Source organism: Anticarsia gemmatalis, chromosome 8 (genome assembly GCF_050436995.1).
Source record: "Anticarsia gemmatalis isolate Benzon Research Colony breed Stoneville strain chromosome 8, ilAntGemm2 primary, whole genome shotgun sequence".
Lineage (NCBI taxonomy): Eukaryota > Metazoa > Arthropoda > Insecta > Lepidoptera > Erebidae > Anticarsia > Anticarsia gemmatalis.
Genome location: NC_134752.1, coordinates 10,344,352 through 10,367,169, shown reverse-complemented (window position 1 = coordinate 10,367,169; position 22,818 = coordinate 10,344,352). Strand labels below are relative to the sequence as shown.

The following is a 22,818-nucleotide window of genomic DNA, read 5'->3' as shown; positions in this document are numbered from 1 at the left end:
AATCCACGAGCTGGTAACACTAAATAACAAGCACTTTCGCAGGGTGACCAGCGAGCGGCGGCAGTCACATTAGCCCCAACAATACCTGACCCGGACGAGAGAAAGTGACTATCCAATCGATTAATCTGCCGTGTCCCGCGGCCATCGGATACCAGACGTATGGTAATAACAGATCAACATCGAGAGCGTAATTGTTGCATTGATAATTCGCAACTGACAGACCAATTGCTGGTTGCGAAATTGATATTACCCACGAGTAATGTGAGTTTGGCTCGCAAATCTCCTCGGACGCCACCACTGTTGACACTTTAACAAGAGGGTTTTAAAATGTAATTTCGAGTAAACAAGACAGCGAGAGCGATGAAAGGGAAGCGATTTGTGCCGCTCAATAGCACGTCATGAAGTGTGAAGGGACGCGAGGGCCGGGTCATTCATCAGTAGTGAAAGCGGGGCCAACTGATAGTCCTAAATTACCCCAGGCCACGAGTAAGGCCATCGTTACCCGGCCCGCTATAAACACTCGACAAAATGTAGGAACCGTCGACGAAATTGCAAATCATTCGTCAATGGATAGTAAACGACCTCACCTTGTCGAGCCATTGACATTGACGTAGATACAGGTTGCTGAAGCTAACGAGATTGATAGCCGCCCGCTTCTACCGAATTTATTGTACGATGACATAATGACCAACTAAATTGAAAAGGATATTGATATTGTCAAAAGTGTTTAAGTTCGTTTTCAGAATACAGATCGGAGCGAGGAGCAGATTGTAAACGTCGCGTCGGTGGTGGCACACGCCGCTGCTGAATTTTGCCAATCTCCGTCGTCTCGTTTGCATTTCGAGTGCACGGACGTTGCGAGGGCCTTTATTTTATCTTTTTAGCGGACAGCTGTTTAAATGAAAGCCAGTTTTTGTGCATTCCTCTCAATTTTTAACGAGATTTCCCCTGACAAAAGTACGATAGCTCTGACAGTTATTTAAACATTCTCATGTTCTTTGTGAATGTATTGTACTTTTTTTGGGGAGAGGCAATACGTGAGGTCGCGAAAGGACCTCTTATAAAAACACGAAGATATATTTGCGTCGGCGGTAGTATTTTAAGCTTGTTACGAGGAATTTAACGTGGACGTCATAATAACACGGCAGCGCGAATTTCCGTGATGTGTTCACACCACACGTACATACATGCGGCGCTCGTTAACAGTTGTTAGCGCGGTGTCGCGGTGACGCTGTGACGCTACACCGATCATCAATACGTAACGGAACACCGACCATAAACGGTCGAGACATTATCGATTTGTATTTCCACGAACTTCGGCTCGCAGATGATTATGCAGTTTCGAAACATCTGAAGCGTCATGACATGCTCATAATTATTGTATCGATAAATCAGATAAACACATCGAATATAGAATCGAATGCGAAGCCTCACGACAAAGCTCGCATTAGAAAGCTGAATTCTTATACCGTTAAAATGCGTTCGGTCGAGCTGAATAGAGACATGGCGAAAACGTATTGAACTCGTATTAGAGTCGTTAGTGGTAATTGCGTATCATGCAAAAACGAACGAGTTCGGCCCGTGAATAAAAAGTAACAACATTTTCGCTTCACAAGTTCCATTGTACAAGATAGTGATTAATATAATTTTTATTTGCTTTGATTGTATGTGTTTACGACGCGGTTGTCTCGTTATTGAGCGGCCGTTGACATCGAATAAAAACCCTGATTGGACCGGAGGTGGTTAACTGTATTCATAGTACAACATAGTATGATGGATTGGCCTGTCAGCCGTGGTAACCTCCGCTCCTATTGTACAGTGTACACTCATCCAATTTCTAAAAGATAATATTTATTATAGGTTCAAATTAATAATCATATGTTTGAATATGCAAACGATCGGAAACTCATTACTGCGAACAACGTTTATATTTACAATATGAATTATGAAGTCGTTTAAGAAGTCTGTAACTAAGTTATGGTATTTTAGAGTAATGCCCGGTATTAGTTATACGGTTGTATTATATAAACATTATTTAAGTGTTCAACAAGATTTTACCATTAAATTCATACGCTTTTTAGCAAGTTATGAAGCTGACTCAATCATTATTGGTACTTAAATATTTATATTAATTAGGTTTATGAGTCTCAAATCTCAATATGTATATTTCATATTTTAATTTGAAATGTTCTATGTGAGACGTGACACCAGTTACATATTATTTGATGCAAGCTTAACATAGAGAGAATAGACTCTCATAGTCTGCGTAAAATGCATACATTTCTCCTATTATTCTTATCAAAATCAATAAATATTCAAACCAAGAATGAACTCTCTATCGATAAAAAGATAGATGCGATTGAAACTTTGTGTGAACATGTAAATTCGAAAGGAATTCGAACAGATGACAAATGCATGGCTGACTAAAATTGAACAAACCAAAATCATTTTAGATGACAGATAGAGGTATCGGTTACCGCGGGCCAGTGATAGGAAATACGATGATTATCGGTTAGGTGACACTATCGTGGAAATAAATTGTCTATTCATGCAACTGGGAAAATAAATTGTTGACGCTGACATGTTTAACCCGCGCTAGCTTGTTGACAAACAAAAGAGGTTCGCTTTGAGGTAATTTATGAACGTTAAAAAAAACAACTGAATTCTTTTTATAAATAAAATTGTTTTAATTTAAAAAGAAAACGTCATTCTTTTGTAAAAAAGAGATTCCATTTTCAAAAATTAGATTGTCTAACCCTTTTACTCTTTGATTCAACTAATTAAACATTGTTTTACATTTTTATTCCGTTTATTTTAACGTTTAATTGCACTGTAACTTGTTCAAAGATAACAAAAGTATCACTTGTCTAATGCACTGATGTCGTAACTTTAAAAGGCGTAACGTAATCTATATACGTTTTTACCTTTACATTGTCATTGTTTACGCTTCGTAAAGCTTATGGAGTCATTAAAACGGCTTTCTTAGACACATGGGCCCTTTGTTCAACTGATAAGTCTATAATAATATGTTCTGGTATCGTATCCTTTGTTTGGAACAGTTTAATTAGTTTTTATGACGGTCTCGAACGAGGATCTTGAGAGGTCAAGGATCGAACAAAGACTTTAGATCTTTGACGGGAGTTCAATAGTTTTGACTGAGATGATTTTATTAATCTTAAATTATTCTTATAGAAGGAATTAGGTAAATACACTTATGTTCGGTTTCTGAAGCACATTTAGCGGTAGTTTATCTATTCAAACTGTCATTTTTATATGAGCTTAAACGCTATTGAACAGATTAACTATCGCTAAATGTACCTCAGAAACCCTGGGTTATACTTTTGGGTTTCATCTGAGCTTCCAGTAATCTTATACACCAAATTATTCCACATTTTGTTTAGTTTTGAACACCAAATAAGAGGAGAGGCTCGCTTTTTGAACATGAAACGGAAAATGTCTGTAGGATGTAGGTGACATTTTAAGATACAGGTAACATGCATGATGTGTTTTCATGTTATTCAACTTTACAATTAGGTGCATCAAGTTTTTCAAACATCAATCATGTCAAGATAACATTCGCATAAAGATTACAAAGTATCAACACATACGATTTAAAGTCCCGCTACAGTTCTCAATACAAGCACGATAGATTATTTAATAGCAAGCCTTCATACAGTGGAAGGTATTTACATATTTTGAGATAAATATCGTACAGGTGAAGCGGTTTAATCGACGCTCATTTAAATTCGACGAGTGCCCAATGATTTATTATTTTACTATTGACAAATCGTTCTCAGATCTTGTCTCTGCCTTTCGAAGTTCCAATAAAAAAACTTGTGGGACATTAATCGATTATTTTTAAGTTTTTTGTTTGTTTGTGACAATAGGGATTTATAGTTTTAACAAGGTTCAGATAAGATAATCAACGGTGAGAATCCGTGATAAATGTGTCTATTTATATTTAAAGAAAAAATATATATCAAACAAGTCCATAAATAAAATTCAGATTACAAAGAAACGAATTACAACACATCGTGCACAAAGGAGTACAAAATGACAGCTAATTGTAGCCGAATATGGCTCAGAGATTACACCAAGTGTCTGTGGTATCATATCGCCAGGAATGGACACCTTGACTAATCGAGACACGCCAGTACCACGAGTTAAATAGGTCGAAGTTCTCCACACAACAGATGCACTTTTGTTCATCGCAACGTGACTGACCGCAAAGAATTTACACGCTTAAGTACACCTTAACAAAAACGAAAAAATAAATTTTGAGAAGCAAAACAACTTCAGAACATGTCATGTTGAACCAAAATAAAAGGGTAAAGAACATCCAATGACATTCATTACATACACTTTGTACGGTACTTGTGTTTTAATATTTTAATGCCACTTCGAAATTACAAATTCTTGCGTAATTTGATGGTGTAAATTTCTTTATTTTACTCGTTTGCTTCGAAACGTCAAAGAAAAGAAACAGTGTCATTTATGAAAGCATAAACAAAAACAAATGGCACGTAAAAACAGCATTATCGCATTAACGCCACATAGAGTTAAAATAAAGAGAATGTTATCCAAACGAATAAAGAATTCGTGGCACAGATAATAATCAGCCATCAAACACCTCATCTCTCTTTGTAATTTAGGTGCTATGCAAATGGACAAGCTTTTTATCTTGAATTTGATCACAAGAAATGTCTTCGGATTTGGCGTAGAGATAAAATGTCTGAATGATGGAACAAGTGTACTATTAGTGTCTGGTTGTTTGGAAAGAAAGCTATTTCGTGATTATATTTATTTTTGGTACAATGGTAAGAATGTTGTTCCATATGGCGCGGTTAATACAGAAGAAGGTTTCAGTCCAATAAAACGAGGAACAAATATTCAGTATTGCTGTTGGCAACAATAATGCTTTTTCATTCTCGTTCGCTCATTCATAAAAATAGTTTGCTCGGCAATCGTAGCTTTGATTACACATCAAGTGCAACATAGAAACGAGCGACAAAAAATAGATTGTTCCGAGAACAAACCAATGAGATTTCTCGTCTTGTATTTGTCGAAAAGCCGGCGTTCAGATTTCAAATCCCAATGCAGTTTGTTTACATAATACACGATCGTTTCCAAGTAAAAAACCGCGCAGACGAGGCAGACTTGTTGCAAGGCAGGCTTGGCACACTGCCAGTACATTAATCAGAGTGAGCCACCTGCAATTTACACTCATCCCGTCAGGTGTAGGAGCTGAGAGATGACGCTTTGTGATCACAGCTACTCGGGATTTGTATCTAAAATGTGCTATTGAAGAGATTGCAGGTTTCAGCTTTCATATTGTCGGTGAAACTAACATTTAGGACACACGCTTTATTCACAATATAGTTTTAGTTGCATTTGTATGTTTATTGTCAACAGGAAACGCGAATTAGATTGCAGTATAATCTTATCAAAATTATTTATATCAGACACTCGAAAACAATGACTGATGATGAAGTAATAGTACTAAGAATCTTAATGAAGTCATTGAATTTGATGCGATAAAAAATAACATAGCATTTGGCAGCCGTAATGTAAAACAAAAAGTACGACGCACATGTAACGGTGTCTTGTTTCACGAAAAGAAACTGTTTTTATGTTCCCCATTCAGATGTGTATGTATTAAAAGATGAAAAAGAAAACACACACCGTATGATAGTTTTGTATAATGGATTATGTTAAAAGCTATGACTTATTTCATTCCTTCGTAAAGTTGCAATGCAGTGTGTCATTTGGTATGTAATCTGGCACATATGGGAATGACAGTTTGTTTAATAATGATACGCCAATACATTAACCTGAATCATAAAACATGCATCATGGAGTAACAGATAAATGAAGTCCCAGGTCCAATTTGACTGCATTACGATTGAAAATAATAAATGTGCAATATGTCTCTTTGTCCTAAACCAACACTAATATTTAGACAAACAACTGTTTGCACTAAATTAAGTATACAATAAACACAAGTGACAAGGAAACACAAAAAGCACCCCAGACCGTCACAACACAAATAGAGGAAATTAAAAAAAGCAACATCTGTGACGAGTATCCAATCAGAAACAAAATTCTATACAAAACAGGATGATAAAAAGTACAACCCTGTGGGAAAGTGGCGATTAAAAAATACTCACATCCGGACCTTTACCATTTAGGCAGATTGGAACCATACAACTAGATCGACATAACAAAAAAATAACTTAATGTGAAAAGTAATGATACTTGGCTACAAGATGTTAATGAAACTGTGAATAAATTTAGACACTTCGCTTTTAAAGTACACGAAAATATAGTCTTGAAAAATTTCGTACGTATGAAAGCACACCCTAAATAAAACTACTGAAAAAGATGCCCTAAATATAACCACTGTTCACTTTCTTTTCATAAAGTACTTTTACTCCTGAACTAATGCATTCATCAGTCATAAAAGAATCTACTTCAAAAGTATCAGAAATTTTAATTAACCGACGTCATTTATCAACACGTGTTGGATTTGGTAATCACTATGAGCCATTCAAATTGAAAATCAAAATTTTCTTTACGAAGAATGAGAGTGATTAACGATGTAATGTCACCGAGACCGCCCCTCGTCAACCCACAATGTCCAAGTCACTGTATATAATAGCAATATTGTAATGCTTTGGCGTCAAGTAAATTACCTTTCGTACTATAATTAACCGTTATTACACAATACTTTAAGTACAAGACGTAATAGCAACTTCAAACTCCATTAAAACGTTTCCAGCTTTCATTCGTTATTGGATTCTGCTGCAAATTTTAGGAGCACTCAACAAAGTTGATCATATTCTTTAAGCATCGAAACTCGATTTAGTAGGTGAGTAAACATTTTTAATGGCAAATACAAATAGCTGAGATACTAAAATTGTTTGGGTCTCGACGTTTATTTGTATTTTTAAAGAGGTTTAAACCGAGACACGTTGCCTAGCATATAAAAGTGATATAAAAATATTGAAGACTTAGTGTTATGGGCACGCGCACTCAGCCCAATACATCGCTGCACAGGATATGGTAATGGTGGCAGAGAAATGGAAGCCGTCGAATGTTCGACTATTTTAGTATAAGTTCGTTGTAAGGGCGATTTATTTTCAGCTCAATTTCCTTTCCAGACGGCAGGACGGAGATGTGATACCACTTTTACTGCGGAGATACAACGATTAGATGACTTAATGTGTGTTACGAGTAACTTGCATTCTTAGGCAAAATAGTTTCATTGAAAGTGAGAGACAATTTGGGCGAGCTCAGTTTGGGTGTATAAGCGAGGTTTTGTTAACCCGGCAGTAAGTCTGCTTCAATATCATCAAGCCCGAAATGGAGGATTAAAGGTGGGCCGAGATTAATTATATTAGACACGGCTCGTCTTTGGCACTTTCTGTTAAGAGGTCTCCTCCTTAGATGCGTTACAAGGAATTAATCTTATAAATGAATTCGTCAAGATTCTTCAAGTAAATTGAGTTGAAAAGGAAATTTTGTTATACACTGCAAAGGAGGCACAAAGCTGTCAGAGGCCTGCATCGGATCAACATTTATTTTATTTAATCCAGTTGTGGCTTTTTCATATTGGTAACTTGCAATGTAAGATTAAACATGTTTTTTTATTTACAATAATAGTATTTCAAAATCACTGGTAACCTAAGTGACTGTGAGTTACTATTTTTTATTTATTCGTATCAACTTTCTGCACTTTCTAAATCAACGCAGATAGTGCGATCAATCGAACTCCGTCGATTATTGCAATTATTAAAACGTGTTTCCGTGCTTCAGCCTAAATTTCACTCGGGTGGTTAATTGTAGTGAAATTCCCAAATTATGTGTGCGCTTTGCACGAAACGGGCTTTATAACATCTGCTTATTTGTAGGGTGTAAGCTCGGGGTGTAATTTTTCACCGTCGGATGTAAATTCGTACAGCTGTCGGGCAGGTGGCGCAGTACGTGCCCGCTATTGAAGGATTACATCTTCATCTGTTGCTTTGATTAAACAAATGCATTCAGCCTGTTACGGTAGCTCTGTTATTCTTTCTTTTCCCTTGTTTGTTTCGTGCTGCTCGTTTCAGATCGTTTTTTTGTGTTGTGTCAGTTCCGATACTCGCAAATTCAATTTATTTTTTACTTGGTGCCTCAATTATCCGATAATATATTCACATTTATTTAATTTGATATTATGTCATTTTAATTCATATAATCATTTAACCATTATTCTTCATCAAACTCTACATTTAAGTATCACGTGCGAAATATTCCACATTTTTTTCAGAATAATTTATTCAAGTAACGTAATTACGTAGCCTTGTTTATAGAGCAATGTACTCGTCTAAGCTAAAATATGTTCGTCTCAAGACAGACGGCATCTGCAATATTTCACGTTCACACGCATTCACTTTGTTTTAATATTCATATGACGTTGTCAACGATTATTCTGAGTAGAGTTTACCCGATACGTTTTACTTAAGAAGTGTTTAAGCTGTACAATGTGTTTGCCGTGCCAAGTTACAGGCAATACGGTAACGAATGGAGTATTGTATTACATTTTACTACTTACAAACTATGTTTGAGCTCGTTGCTATGTTCCACTGATGCGTAAAATTGTTAAACTTTATTGCTTTAGTCGTGTTCGTTTTAAAGAAACGTGTTATTATGGCCAACAAAAATATTGGACTCGTCTATGGAAACTTTTGTTTTTAAAGTTTCTTTTTGTTTTACTTTACCATTGTGCGTAGCTGATTGGTACTTCTTTACAAAGGACAAGCAAAATCTTGATTGCCTACTTTAAGCAAAACATAATATCGAAGCACACATTGATGTACAAATATGAACTTGACTGCAAGAGTCATGAGCTTTCCAATCTTGGGCTATAATATCAAAGGCTATCTTCGTCTGGCGGTCACAGTCGATATTCTCAATAGCCGCGTCTCGAATAAGGATAGAGAAATTATGAAAACACCTAGAGAGTAGATAGTTATCTTAGATACTGATGTCGACTATCCCACAGTTGTCAGTACCAAGTTGGCGCGAGCGCAACCTGCCCTATAAGGCGACGACCGTCCGCGAGATACAGGCGATCATAATCGCCGGAAAAACTCGGTCCTTCTAGCCGGACTTGACCTCTTTGGAACATAGACTCCCATTACTGCATGTTGCTTCTGTACTTAGCCTTATTCAACAGTATTGATCAATGGCTACCATTTTTTCCCCGTTTCAATAATACATACATATTCTTCGTTAAATAATGTGGCCATATGGCTTTTGTCAGATAAGATCGGGTCTCTTAAGAACTTTAACTGCAAAATAATGGATCTTAAATCTCAGCTGCAAGCAAACTCAGCGAGATTGTCAGATAAAGAATTGTATATATCACGGATCAGCCTCGGGATGCGCTTGCACATCTGCCTGCCCACGTGCCGCCCTCGCGCAGGTTTCTTTTTGTACTTTTTTTATTTTCTCGACGAACGCATTCATCATTTACGGCAGATGCGTACGGTAATAACATTAACCATGTTATTCAGTCTTTAATTAAATTTTGTTCCCCTTTTGTTTTAATACCGCTCTGTCGCTGTGTAGGTGTCAATTTTGTTTGTTTACCATTGGAACTCTTTAAAAGTTCCCCTCCATTAAGGTACATTCGGTTGTTATGTGAGACTTTGGCCTGAATTTCGGTATAGCACATGTGCGGAACGAAGTCTGTTTTTTGTCTGTCGACATCTGAGGTCTATTCCGTCACATGTGCGAAATTACGTCCCTCGCCTGCAGGACGTTGGAGATTGTAAGGATTCTAACTATTTTACATTTGACGTTTTTATAGCTTTATTAATATTAATACTGTGTCAAAATGTCTAAATTATTAATAGCGTTCACATTTCATTAGACAGATTTAATACTAAGTATTTCAGGCGTTCGTCAATCAAATGTTTATCAATGCACACTCAATGTTCTAAAGATAATATTCGGATTAATGATTAGTACGTATGTAACTACAAGCCAATATTCGCTACTCTCAGGAAAGCTTTTGTTAGTGACTATTCAGAACTTGTTATAAAGGGCTTCTCTTCTACAGATTGAGCCACGGGCATGCTTATAGCTTTGTTGTGTAACCTCTATGGCGGTGATTAAATCTCACCATTATTATTAACTGGCTCCATTCAAACACCCACTGTCGTTCTAGGCGGTTCGGAACTATGCCGTCCTCCCACAGCGGCTGGTCCCGTAGGCGCACCAGGGTCACACACACTAGCCTTTATTCATATATCGACTTCTAAACTCACTATGTTCGATTGTTCGCGCTTACTCAAATTTACATTAGGAGAGTCAATGTCGCCTGACAGACACAAGGTCCGCCATTGTTTTGGCCGTTTTGGTGGTCCGGATGGAATATCGCCGAGCTCATTTGAATATTTTAATAAATAAACCCTGGCTCCTCTCCGAATCCTTTATCCCGCGCTACATCTCCCGTGTGCTGCCACCACATAACCGTGTTCGAATGGTTCGTGCGTCGTGCAAGCCAAGATCATCAGATCATCCAGGTAAATAACAGCATACCAACAGTGACAGTGAACATATCCATAAGAACTCATGCAAAAACTTATGGGAAGTATTTATTTACCATTTATTTTCATGTTACTATTCAAGAGGACCATCGGCTCGAGTTAACACAACTTTTTTAATGAAATAGTTTTAACACTAAAACCACACATTCATCGTAGTCGAACGTCACTAACACTGCAGATAATCCGATCCACTCGTAAGCGGAGTGCACTAAGTTTTGTCACAAGTTGTTAAACACTCGTGTCGGAGTCGCAACGACCGAAACGCGCGTCCGTCCTTGCGCTGAGCGATCGGCAGACTGACCGGGCGTCGGGCGACGCGGCGCGGCGCGGTCGTGGTGCGGGCCGGGCGGCCGGGCCGGTGTTGCTGTGACGCGCGGTAGCTCCCTCCCCTCGTCCCGCTTTGTCGCCGAACACTGCACCCAACAAATCCGACGACGGCTCCATGGAACTGTCGTGACTCGACGATACATTAAACCCACCTTTGTATGAAATTTCTTCTCGTTTTTACGCGGGGATTTCGTTTGAGTAGGTCGTGATTTGACGGACGCGCCGATACGGTCGTGTGGGCGTCGGGCCCTTATTATGCCCGTTCGGCAATCTAATAAACTGAAATAGAAGAATTTATTTACGCTACGATATAAACCGTTATCGGTCGTGTGGCACTCGATGGTGCAGCGGTGAGCGCATCGTTATCGTAGCGAGACTCACACTCCAACACAGCATAGTGAAAGATGATCTCATAGACACAATGTGTGCCACTTGTAAAGCTAGATAATAAATATAATAATATTATTCCAGATGTGAATGTGATTGTAAAACATGTCAACTGCGTATCAAGTCAGACATACAGGCACACAAAACGAACATACAAAAGATGGATGAAGTTCGAATCACATTTTAAAAGTTGAAAGGTCCCATCGATATATCACTGCGAAGTATGAACAACCATCAATCATAGATCACTATTAAATATAAGTACAAGAGAATGCGATATTAGTTATAATAAATTATGTGCAGCTAAACATCGGGCCCCTCTGATTATGTGCTTCAGATCCACACCACGCGTTAATTCCACGACTATAAAGACACTCACTCAGCGCCGGCGGCCAATATTTCAATCAGATCCATTATTTCAAGCGAGACGTCCGCAACTTCGCATCTTTTGCACAGACAGTTATTATAACCTTCACGCGCTCATCTATCAAAAAGCTTTCTTTTGGAATTATATCAAAGCGTACCCTGTGTTTCAGATCTCAAATTTAATTAAATTTCAAGCTGATCCACCCGGATCTAAAATTTTACCTTTCAAGCGAAAATGGAATCTTTCACTTAAGTAATTAGATGTATAATCCGATCTCGATGCACAGATCGTACAGAAGCGATAAATTGTTAAACTAGTTTGGGATCGGGGCCCGTCTATCAGCTTGGGGCTCTACTTTTAGTTTTATTTTCTGAATAAGTTCTGGGAAGGTCGGCCCTCAAGGACGTCTGACGGGTCACGATCCTACTTTGTCCGTTATTATTAATATTATTTGATGGAAGCCAGAAGTTGATATTAAAACTTGGCGTTTTGTATGGATTAACAGAAACGAGTTCTAATTAGTTCAGAACTCGTGCTTCTAAAATTGAAGTTTTGCAATCAATCTTGAAACTTGACGAAATGCCGATAATGGATCGAGAATGTCTGAGAAACTTCTCATGCACAAAATTTAAAACGAAATCTCGGTTTAAAGTGTCGAATCTCGTAATTAGGGCTATATTTTCGAAAACCGATAATTAGCTAATATAACCGGTGTTGTTGGTCATTGCACTCGCTCAGTCGAAAGGGACCGAGATACGCGATTCGAGAAATTAAGATTGGAACGAAATATTTTTGCAACTTGAGGCTACTTTCAAACTACACGTTACGACGGAGAATGTTTAAAAAACTTGCATTTTTCCTTATACACATAATTGAATAAAATAAAAATTAAGAATCAATATTAAGCAAAATGTACATGAAGACAGGTCTTAAATTATAATCTTTTTCAAATTTTTTAGTTTAGTTTACGTCACTAGCCGCTATTACTGGATAAAAAAACTAAACTTCATATTCAATCACACCCCGATACACCATAATAAAAAAATTGAAGAAAATTAAATTCACTCAGAACAGATAGAACAGCTTTCTAGGTTAACACATTTACATAAACGATTAGTAATAAAAAAACTGCATCAACAAGTTGATATCATTTTATAATAGTGTAATATTCTCATCTACAGTGCAATATTTCATCGGCCCTGGTTCACAATAGCCTGCCTACGCTAGCCTACTTGTCATGCGACCACGCACACTCTTCAACGCTTCCCTTTGTCGTATCGGAGTCCATTTTGTAAGTGTCCCACTTTCAAACATTATCTACAGCTTTTATTTACCAATAATTGTTCACTTGCCGCGTTTTTTTATGGTTTCTGTTTATTTGTCAGTAGAATATTTTAAGTATTTTAATACTTTACTTTTTGACTCGATGTGTGAATGTGAATGAAGCAAGGCGAGTTTGTAAGGTTCTACCAAGTGGCGTTCTTTGATCTTTACATATCCCTATTGGAGAAGACGGTTTTTTATGTATGAATGTAACAATTTAATCCATTCAACTTAATATTAGGCACAATTCTAATTCATAACGAACAGGAAAGTCTGATTGTATGCCTGATGAAACTTAGAGCAGGCTCTAGGATTTCGAAAAATATTTGCCATATTTCGAAAATGGCGTGACGGAGACGAGCCTGAGCTGCGTGAGTCAGCTAAGACTTCAATAAATTAAAAAATATTAATACTTCATCATCGACCATGTTTTTTATGCCGGCCATCGATTATAGCTAATGTTAAGATGTATTTAATTATTACAAATAGTGGCGACAACCTGTCGAAAACCTGTTACAGCGGCGTCTTCTTATGTTAATATTCCTAATATTATAATTAATAGAATTTATATTAAACATTATTGGTAACACGTGCCTATAATTCCGCCATGTAATTTTAAATTGCCGTTATTTTTGTATCTACATATCTAATAGACAGTGTTGTAATTTGATTTAAATAATTTTATACGGTATTACAAAATCAGAAACGATAGAAAAAAATATGAAGAGTCTTTGTCTAGCAGTAGAACAGTTATACGAGAGATTTAAAAAATCTAGCTCTACCTACTCCTTTTTACATTACTTCCTTTCCGAAGAAGTGGTAGATTCAGTCATTACTATGAAGACTGCTTACATTTGTCCTAAAACAAGAAATGATTGGGTTATTGATTTTTTTATCTCTCCGAAAATTTATAGCGTGGTTTTCATGAATTTCATATTGGCAAGAAATACTAATGAAACAATAGATTTACACTTATAGAGTCTTGGAATAAAAGACCCAGTATTCACACTTTTGGAAATTCTTAAATAAACAAAATTATGCACAATCGCAGGTATATTCAACAGCTTATTTTGCTCGTTAAAAAGAGGTCCATTAAGTAGGGCAAAACGACTCTTGTTGGTCATTCTCACCTCCATTACGATATTGAAATAAAATATGAATAAATTAAGTATGTTTATGAAGAAGAGTTCACAGAGGTTATTTGTTCCATATTGATATGTTTATTTTTACGAATCAATTCTAAAATCTTGAAATCGCAAAATGAGAAGCTCTTAAGTGGGTAACAAATATTCCTTTTAAAAGCATTTGACAATTTTAATAACTTCTAAAACGTTTGTTTTTATTATTTATTCGTTTGGTAAATCCAAAATACCTTATATTTTCCAGAATTATATGATTTTATTTGTTGTGTGACCACTTAATTTGCATCAAGTTTAAGTAAAAAATACTTAAATTAAGACGTGTACGTAACCAGGTCAGCCGTAACGACAAACCGCAATAAATAACGTTCAATTAATATCAAAATTACAAGTTACAAGCTTAAAACAATATGGCCATATGTCTCTCTGTATCTACGTGTTCGATATAAATTAAATAATAATTAAACCGTCAAGCCACTCGTCTGTAATGTACAGTCATGGGCAAAAACACTGTTTACACTGGCGCTTTCTGAAATCAAATTCTATCCATATTATTATAGGGACCATTTGCGTTGGAATGATTGACCAATCTTGCCACAGAAGTCCTATGGTAAGAAATTAATCTATCTTACACCTTACACTGGACTTCTTACACTTTATAAAGTTTGCTGAGAAGACTTGGAAAAACCTATCACAAAACAAGACCACTGATATAAACAGGACGATGCTTATGACCTGCAGTTGCTTAAAAAAGTAAGAGTGCCGACAAATAAAGCTTTTGAAATAATTTTACAAATACTGTATATTCACTGCTAATAATGATTAAAAATCACATAAAACAACATTTGAATATGTGACAGTAAGCACATATTTTTGCTCGTGACTGTACGGAGCGGCATGTTCATCAACAAGTCGGTTTTTTCTTTTTTACCACTTTTCCACCGGCGTTTTTTATTGATCTCTCATTCAGCTGATTGTTCGTAATGGTTTTACTTACAACCTCATTTAATTCATTACGGTTGCTTTTGATATGTAAATAGGCGCGTTTCACATTGTTACCGTTTTTGTACATGTTCTCAAGGGCTACTGGATTTAATGTGAACATTTTAGTTACATTTATTTATGTTTCATATAAAGACATTTACGGCAACAGCGTAAAATGTTGTCTTATTTAATGATTAAAAGCCGTATAGGTATGTTCTGCCGTCTTCACTTTATAATTTAAAACTCATCGTAGAAACTTATTTGCAATCTCAGAAAATGAATCAAGAAAGAAGCAGAGTTCATGATATTATTAAATTGTAAACAACATATTAAAATATAGGCGAAAAGGAGAATAGTTCAATAACATCCAAATGTTAATTTTGAGCAGAGTTCGTGTGTATTTTATAGTTTTTAAATACGTTATTTAATAGTAAAAACAATATCCTCTAGATGTCTTTGGTTTTATTGCATACTTAATACGAAATAAAAATAGCAACTGCACAAAAACTGGTTTAAGGAAACCGACATCCTTACGATCTGGATAAAGTAGCGACAAAATTACGACATTTCAATAAAATAGGAGGCCAAATAAAGCCGTATAAAAAACTACTTGTTCAACTTTAAATGCAGCGCAGTAAGCCTTAATTACTTTGTTAGTTTTACTTCCATCAAAAGCTTAATTAAATCGCCACACCATCCATTAAGTTGAACAGTATTTTTATATTTCTGTTTCGACTAGTCTTTTTTAATTGTTACTTTACTGTCTTGCAAAACGGTAAGTAAACAGTTAAGGAGTTCAAAGAAACAATGAATCACACCGACCTCCTTCGTATGGACATTAAATAATCCTTAAAACAAACTGCATAAGGATCATTTTCACTTGTTTTTAAGACTAAAATTTTGCCGCTAGAACAGGAAAAGTCTTTGATAATACTTTAGAATTCTCGTGACGTAAAAATGTAGGCAGTGATTATGTTTCTGTAAACGTACTTTTGTAAGAAATAGTGAAGACTTGCGTCTCGCGCCGAAGCCAGTTATGTCCATATTAAAACCAAACAAGCCATTACTGGGTCTTTTTCCTTAGATTCCCTTTTTTGTGGAAACCTTAACGTCGGCCCTGTCATGTTTTGTTCGGGTAAAATGACTTACACTGCGGTGCTGGACGCTCATTTCAGAGCTCCTTAGGTGGAGAATACCTTATAAGTACGGCGATGACCTATCCGGCTGCTGTCAACTAATCAACAGTTTGAGAAATGTTTTATTAACACCGTGATTTTGAAATAATAGGGTTAGAGTATCGTGGCTATAGAAATAAGACGATAAGAACCGTTCGTTACTGTGAAGAGAGATTTGAAAGCTCACACTTTGGTATACCATATAATTGTACATATATATATATTTACTTTCACAAACACCGCATTTCAGGCTCCTAAATTATACAGACGCCGAAATACTTTTCATTTCCCTCTGTCCCTGCACTCAAAAACAGAAATTACAAAAATTACGAAAATTTCACGGAAAAAATCGCATAAATAACTCTGTACCAGCATTAGGCATACATTCACGCATGCAGAGGCGCAAAGAGTAATTACCTATGTCGTTGGCCCCTCATGTTAATTCGCGAACCACTAGGCTGTAGGCAGGTACATCTGCTTTTCAAATGTAAATACGTCTTTCCTGTACGAAGAACGTACTATTGTTAACTATTTGTGCTTGTAGACTACGCATTGAGTAAGTGAATGCTTTGAGAAAAGAAATGAATTTGTGTTTATTACGCACTGAAAATCTTTCCATATGTCATTTTTTTATGTGATAACTGTATGCAATTTGACGTTTTCAAACGCTGTAAATTAAACAATTGGTGGGGAACTAACTCCACACTGTTTTGTTACACACTATACTCGTATATATCTGGGGGCACGGAAGTGCCCCCGCAAGTCGAGCAAAAAAAAAGCGGCACGGCCGTAACATCCTTTTCTCGAAGCAATTCGGGCTATTTTTGACACCCCTATAATTTCGTTGTGGATAAAACAAGAAGCCTGGATTTTCAGTAACTAATCAGTCATTGTATAAACACGGTATATTTAAAATTTCAGTCAATTTGAACCAGTAGTTTAAGAATGACAACCTATTAAAATTTTGAATTTTGTCACTCACTGATTCACTGACTCACTGACTCACTGACTCACCGATCATCAAAAGTCTAAGGTACTTCTAGCAGACTTAGAAGCTTAAAATTTAGAATACAAATAGGGTTTAGTGTCTTAAGCATGGGAAAAATTGAATATTTTTTAATTTCACTCCAGTTTTCTAAATACACCAACTGCAACAATAACTTTGTAATCCCATATAAATGTATGAGATTACAAGGTTACATTTGCAGTTAATGAATTATTATTACTGTAGAAAATAAAATAAATAGGTGTAAATAGGTACCTACCATATGAGGCATAACGGGAGGGGGTATAGAGTGGGTAAGGGTGTTTAGTCCATGAAGTTGAACAACATTCCCATAGGAAAATATATTGAATTATGAAAAAAAAAACGTCTTTCCATACAAATTGCACTTATGTTCGCTCTACAAAAAGAAGTGAGATGCCATCAAAAATATTCTGTAAAAACCTCAAGTCTCGCCGTAAAAAGTTGTGAGATCTATATAATACCAAGTCGATTAATCTATTTAGTCTTTACTTAAAGGACCTTCTGTCTTAAGTTATTACGTATGTTATTATCATGCCAATTTTAAAAAAAATACCTTTAAAACAAATAGATCGACTTGGTCATCGCAAGAAAACACAAATTCGCCATTAACATTTCAGGAGCATTAACTTCTCGTCGTGCTGTGTAGTGTGATACATACTAGGTAATAATCAAATCATGCGATGGCCAGGTCGGTCTATTTGTTTTAAAGGTATTTTTTTTAAAATTAGCATGATAATAACATACGTAATAACTTAAGACAGAAGGTCCTTTAAGTAAAGACTAAATAGATTAATCGACTTGGTATTATATAGATCTCACAACTTTTTACGGCGAGACTTGAGGTTTTTACAGAATGTTTTTGATGGCATACCTACTTACATGAGCGTGGAAAGTCATGTGAGCATATATGAAAAATCTTTGACTGCAGTTATTTTTTAAATAAAAACATGCTTCCTTTCAATAATTAATGTAAGTTGTTAATATCATCATCATCAATAGCTATTCTGTAAGCTTCCTCGCGTTTAAATTAGCCCCTGTTCTCTACCATTAGCCAGCTCTTTTTAACATATAACTCTATCATCAACTACACACCCTCGGCCAGTTCTTAAACTCCGAAACTTAACTATATCATCAACTATAAACAGTTAGACACAAAGTAAATATCTGGACTGACACACAAAGGGCTTATAAAACAAAACCATTTCACAACAGTAGTAGTGATAGCAGTGATAGTGATAAGTCGGTGCCGTACCGTCTGCAAACATTGCTCTTTGCGACGCCCGAGTTGGGCAACGACTCCATATCTTTGTTGTTCCATGATTGATCGATACTACTCGATACTGTAGGTGCTATAGAGTAAATAAACTGCAGTTAGTTAATATTCTACGTCGTAAATGGTTTTTGAGGTGGTCAGTGCAAAATGGTTTCTCGGGATGATGCGGTGAGAGGGTTAAAGCACGATAGGTAGATAAGGTCAAGTTTTGGATGGGTGGCAAAAGAAAATTATCTTACTGCTATAGACAAGATGCCTGCTGTCATGAACTTGCCAATATCACAATGACAGCTGTTTAAAGCGACACGCAATTAGGGCATTCTAGAAGGCTCCCTAGTTTTGTTAAAACAATTTTAATTCTGTTTTAGTAGCTTTCAAGTTTTCAAAGATGCTAACGCGTTTGGAATTAAGTCTCTGTTAACTAACTTATATTTACAATGCAAGCAAACGTGGGTATGAACGCATTTGGAATTAAGTCTTTGTTAACTAATTTATATTTACAATGCAACCAGAATGCAAAGGTAGGTAATTTCCCTGCTGCACTTTTTATACTCTATATTCGATACGCGCTATCACTTACCGATAACAACAAACAATATCGATTTATTGGCATTCTTTACGTACTATATTGTTTATTTTGCGGCAAATACTCATGTAATAGCTCTTTATATATATTGTAAGGGTGAAGCGATAATGAGAAATTATTGTTTTAATGTCTTCATGTAATTGACATTAATTTATTGTCGATAGTACTGTGAACTTCGACTTGGTCAGTTGCAAAGTACTTTAGATGGGCATAATAAGAACAATTAAAAACGGTATAAACATATTAATAATAAAGGCAAAAAACAACAAAATAAGTATTAATGTATTATGTCACGATATAACAGCGATTTTATGATCTATTGTAAATGGTTCTAATTATTCCCGTACGAAAGACCACGGCTAGATGCAACAGACTTTTTTTTCTTACCGTATATAGTACAAGTTTCGTACAAAGTAACGATTTTTGAAAGCCTTCAACCCACCTGTAACAAAAAGAAAAATATTTAAGACTTTAAGGAAACAGCTCTTTCTATTTTAGAATTATTAGAACATAAAGTTTTTAGAAAGATCTCCGATCATTATTTGCTAACATATAAAATAGCCAGTATTCCTGTATACGGCCAGCTATTTTGAAGCTTATGAAAATTGTAGCCTGATGGATTACCATCCCAGAGCTCACTCAAAAATGCCTCACTCACAGATATGACTGTTTTAGATCCATTTCCGATTTTGCAATCTCTTTTTTGGTTACTAAAATATTTTGGGGTCGTAAGCCTGTGAATTCAACGAGTTTAAGCATTAACTTCAAAGTTAAAAGATAACTACTGGTATTAAACAGAAAAAACAACACAAACCGATACATAAATATCTTAGAGAGACTGCAGCTAACAAATTTTAAGGAAATCCGCCCGAACGAATGCAGTTTCGAAACAATTCAGAGGATAATCGGGAAGCCGGCAACTAAACGTCCGCTAACAATGTATTTTAATGTAAATTTCCTCGATGTTATCCAACACGGTAACAACAATGCTACGTCTCATTTGACACAAAAACTCTTGTAACTAGATCTGGAGTTTCCCGCGTTTGCTAATTGCTGGCCCGTTTCAGTATAGGATTACTGAAGTAGGGCGACAATGAGTTTTCCACAAGTTTCTTAACATATTGCGATAAGATTACCGCAAGCCGAAGTTTGAGGTTTTATTGCAATTTTGGGTTAATTGGCTCCAGTTTTAAGCGGTTAAGTATTAGGTTGTAGGTGTATGGTGTTCTTAATAAACGCAATGGAAGTGAACGTTTGTGTTCCATGGAATATTACGCCTAATGTTGATAGCATATGATATGTTATAACCCATAGACCATAATTACTTACTAACTATATTGTATTTCTGTCGGAATGATATTTAAACTAAGTTTAAAATTGAAAATAAGCAATTGAACCCCAAAATCCAGTCATTGTTAGTGCGATTCTCTACAATAGTGACCATCTTGTATCCACAGTTGGACATTAAAAATGTAGTGCAAAAATAGTTTCTACGACGCTCCGTAGAGGCGCTGATGAGATTTTCATACAAAATGTTTCGATAGCTAGCCGGTCGTCGATACTTGATAGTAGTAGAGAATCGGACAACTGCAGCGCGATTCTGTTCAGCTATCGATAGGTCTTATTGTAGAAAATCGCGAATACTTTTCTGTCTATATCAGTACAATTTCCCACCAAAATTGTCAATTCAAATTGTCTCCTTTAATTACACTCTCAATTTAAAACTAAACGGTGGTGTTCCTACACCGCGTCATACCGCTGGCGTAGGGCTATTTTGGACAATTTTATTTACATATTTTAACGCTCAATTGATAGGGGCTGATCAATTTAGGGAGGGGTCCGGCTTATCGTAATTTATTTAAGGGTGAAGCAGTAATGCGATCTGCGTATGATATTTACATCGGTACGGTACATTACAAATTGCATTCAAATGTAAAATTGATAAATTGTTGATACATTATTTACATTTTGAGGGTCCTTTTGTAAGGTGGCCAATGTTTATTTGCAGTTTTAGTTTGTAGTTTATATTTGAGCTTTATTAAACACAACTGAAAAAGAGTTGCTTTATTATTAGTTATGCGTAAAAAGGGTGATATAGTTACCACTATATCACCCTTTTTACGCATAATTGTGAAGACGGTGTATCTACCGATACACCGTCTTTACCCTTGTTTTAGTTACTTAATAGGTTATTAGTTCAGAAAAAACATATTTACATAAATATTTACATTAATTTTTGTGGTTTCACCACTTCTTAACAACCAGTAGACAGCTTACATGTGGAATATTGACAGTTTTTTCGCAAATTAGCATTAATTGTATCTTAAACAGAGGTTATCCAACAATGACCCATACTTTCAGACAAATCACCGCGACACTGGTCCTTACAATTATAAAATCGTGTGTCGTAAATCAGTCATTATCCAAAATAAAAACGACACCACCTTTGTTTTAACCAGGGTTATTAAAGCGTACAAATAGCTAACGTATTCGGTTGTAAAAAGTATATTTAAGTAAAAGAGTAACGGTAACCGAAGAGCCCTAATGAGGCAACTCTAATTGACGGGTGGGACTTCCGCTTGCTTAAACAACGAAAAACCGAACGCTTCCGGAAATACACGAATATTGACGAATAACATTGTTTCTATTAACTACAGTATGATGGAAAATTACTCACGAACACTGTATTTAGATGAAATTGGTTATTGAAATATCGAAAACTCTTTGAGAGATTCTTAGTAGTTCTTCATAAAACATGGCATATCGCGTTTAGTAAAATGGTATTACACATACCTACTAACTGAGAAAACTTAGAAAATAGAGGTGATTGAACACTGATAACATTTTCGCTACTTTTTATAACAGTTTCTAAACTAAAAAGCAATTTTAACGCATGTGAAACGTCAGTTACAAGTACGCTGAACTAACGTTTACAATAATCTAATAACGATATGAAATAGATACATTAGGTCGGTATTTCATGAAATTATTGGTACATAATCAGCGTTAATTAAATCGTCACTGATTTCGAAATGATACATTTAATATTATTTCAAAACCACAAATCCGTTCGGCTCTACCTGCGATGATTTGTGTCATTTGCGGTTATTCATTCGGTTTGCGATTATACGATTTCGTCATTTATAATAATATGGAATTTAATGAATGCTAGAGCTCACTGCAATTATTTGATACTAGCTGATTCGCATATCCGTTCGCGTGCACCAACGTTACAAGTTGGTTTTAGATGCCCGTAAAAAAATGCCGGGCGCGATTGTACCTTAGTCTTTAACCAGTGCCATAACTTTCATCAAAATCGGATCAGCAGTTTATTCGTGACAGGGTACAGACGAGCAAAGTTATGCATTTGTTATATTTGTAGGCATTGTGATAAGCACCTATACGCATGATCTCAAAGGTGCCTTTACAATAGATCGAAACATACAATTAGCCATTGAATAACTATATGACAAGTGAAGATATAATACTGAAATGATTACTATTGTCAATCAGTAACCTAATACGTAATAAACCTTTCAACAACAATTCCAATTCATTCACGAAGAACACGCCACTAAACAAATACTTTTGTACGAAAACACAATTGCACAAACTTTACAAAACAAGCCAACCGCATC

The 22,818-nt window shown here is 36.0% G+C and overlaps 1 protein-coding gene across 5 annotated transcripts in view; it reads right to left on the bottom strand.

The window, feature by feature from the left end:
- Positions 1-22,818, bottom strand: part of ckn (CRK like proto-oncogene, adaptor protein) — a 272,066-nt gene that overhangs the window by 126,380 nt on the left and 122,868 nt on the right. For 2 of the 5 annotated variants that reach the window (XM_076117698.1, XM_076117699.1), the window contains exon 1: positions 10,649-10,908. The exons of 1 other annotated variant lie outside the window; for it this stretch is intronic. Coding sequence is in view for 2 of the 4 variants with exons in the window: in XM_076117700.1 (XP_075973815.1) it covers positions 10,649-10,682 (34 nt within the window). In the remaining 2 variants the exon portion in view is untranslated. Of the gene's footprint in view, positions 1-10,165; positions 10,602-10,648; positions 10,909-22,818 lie in introns of those variants that run through there. 2 more of the 5 variants (XM_076117700.1, XM_076117701.1) reach the window with 2 other exon arrangements.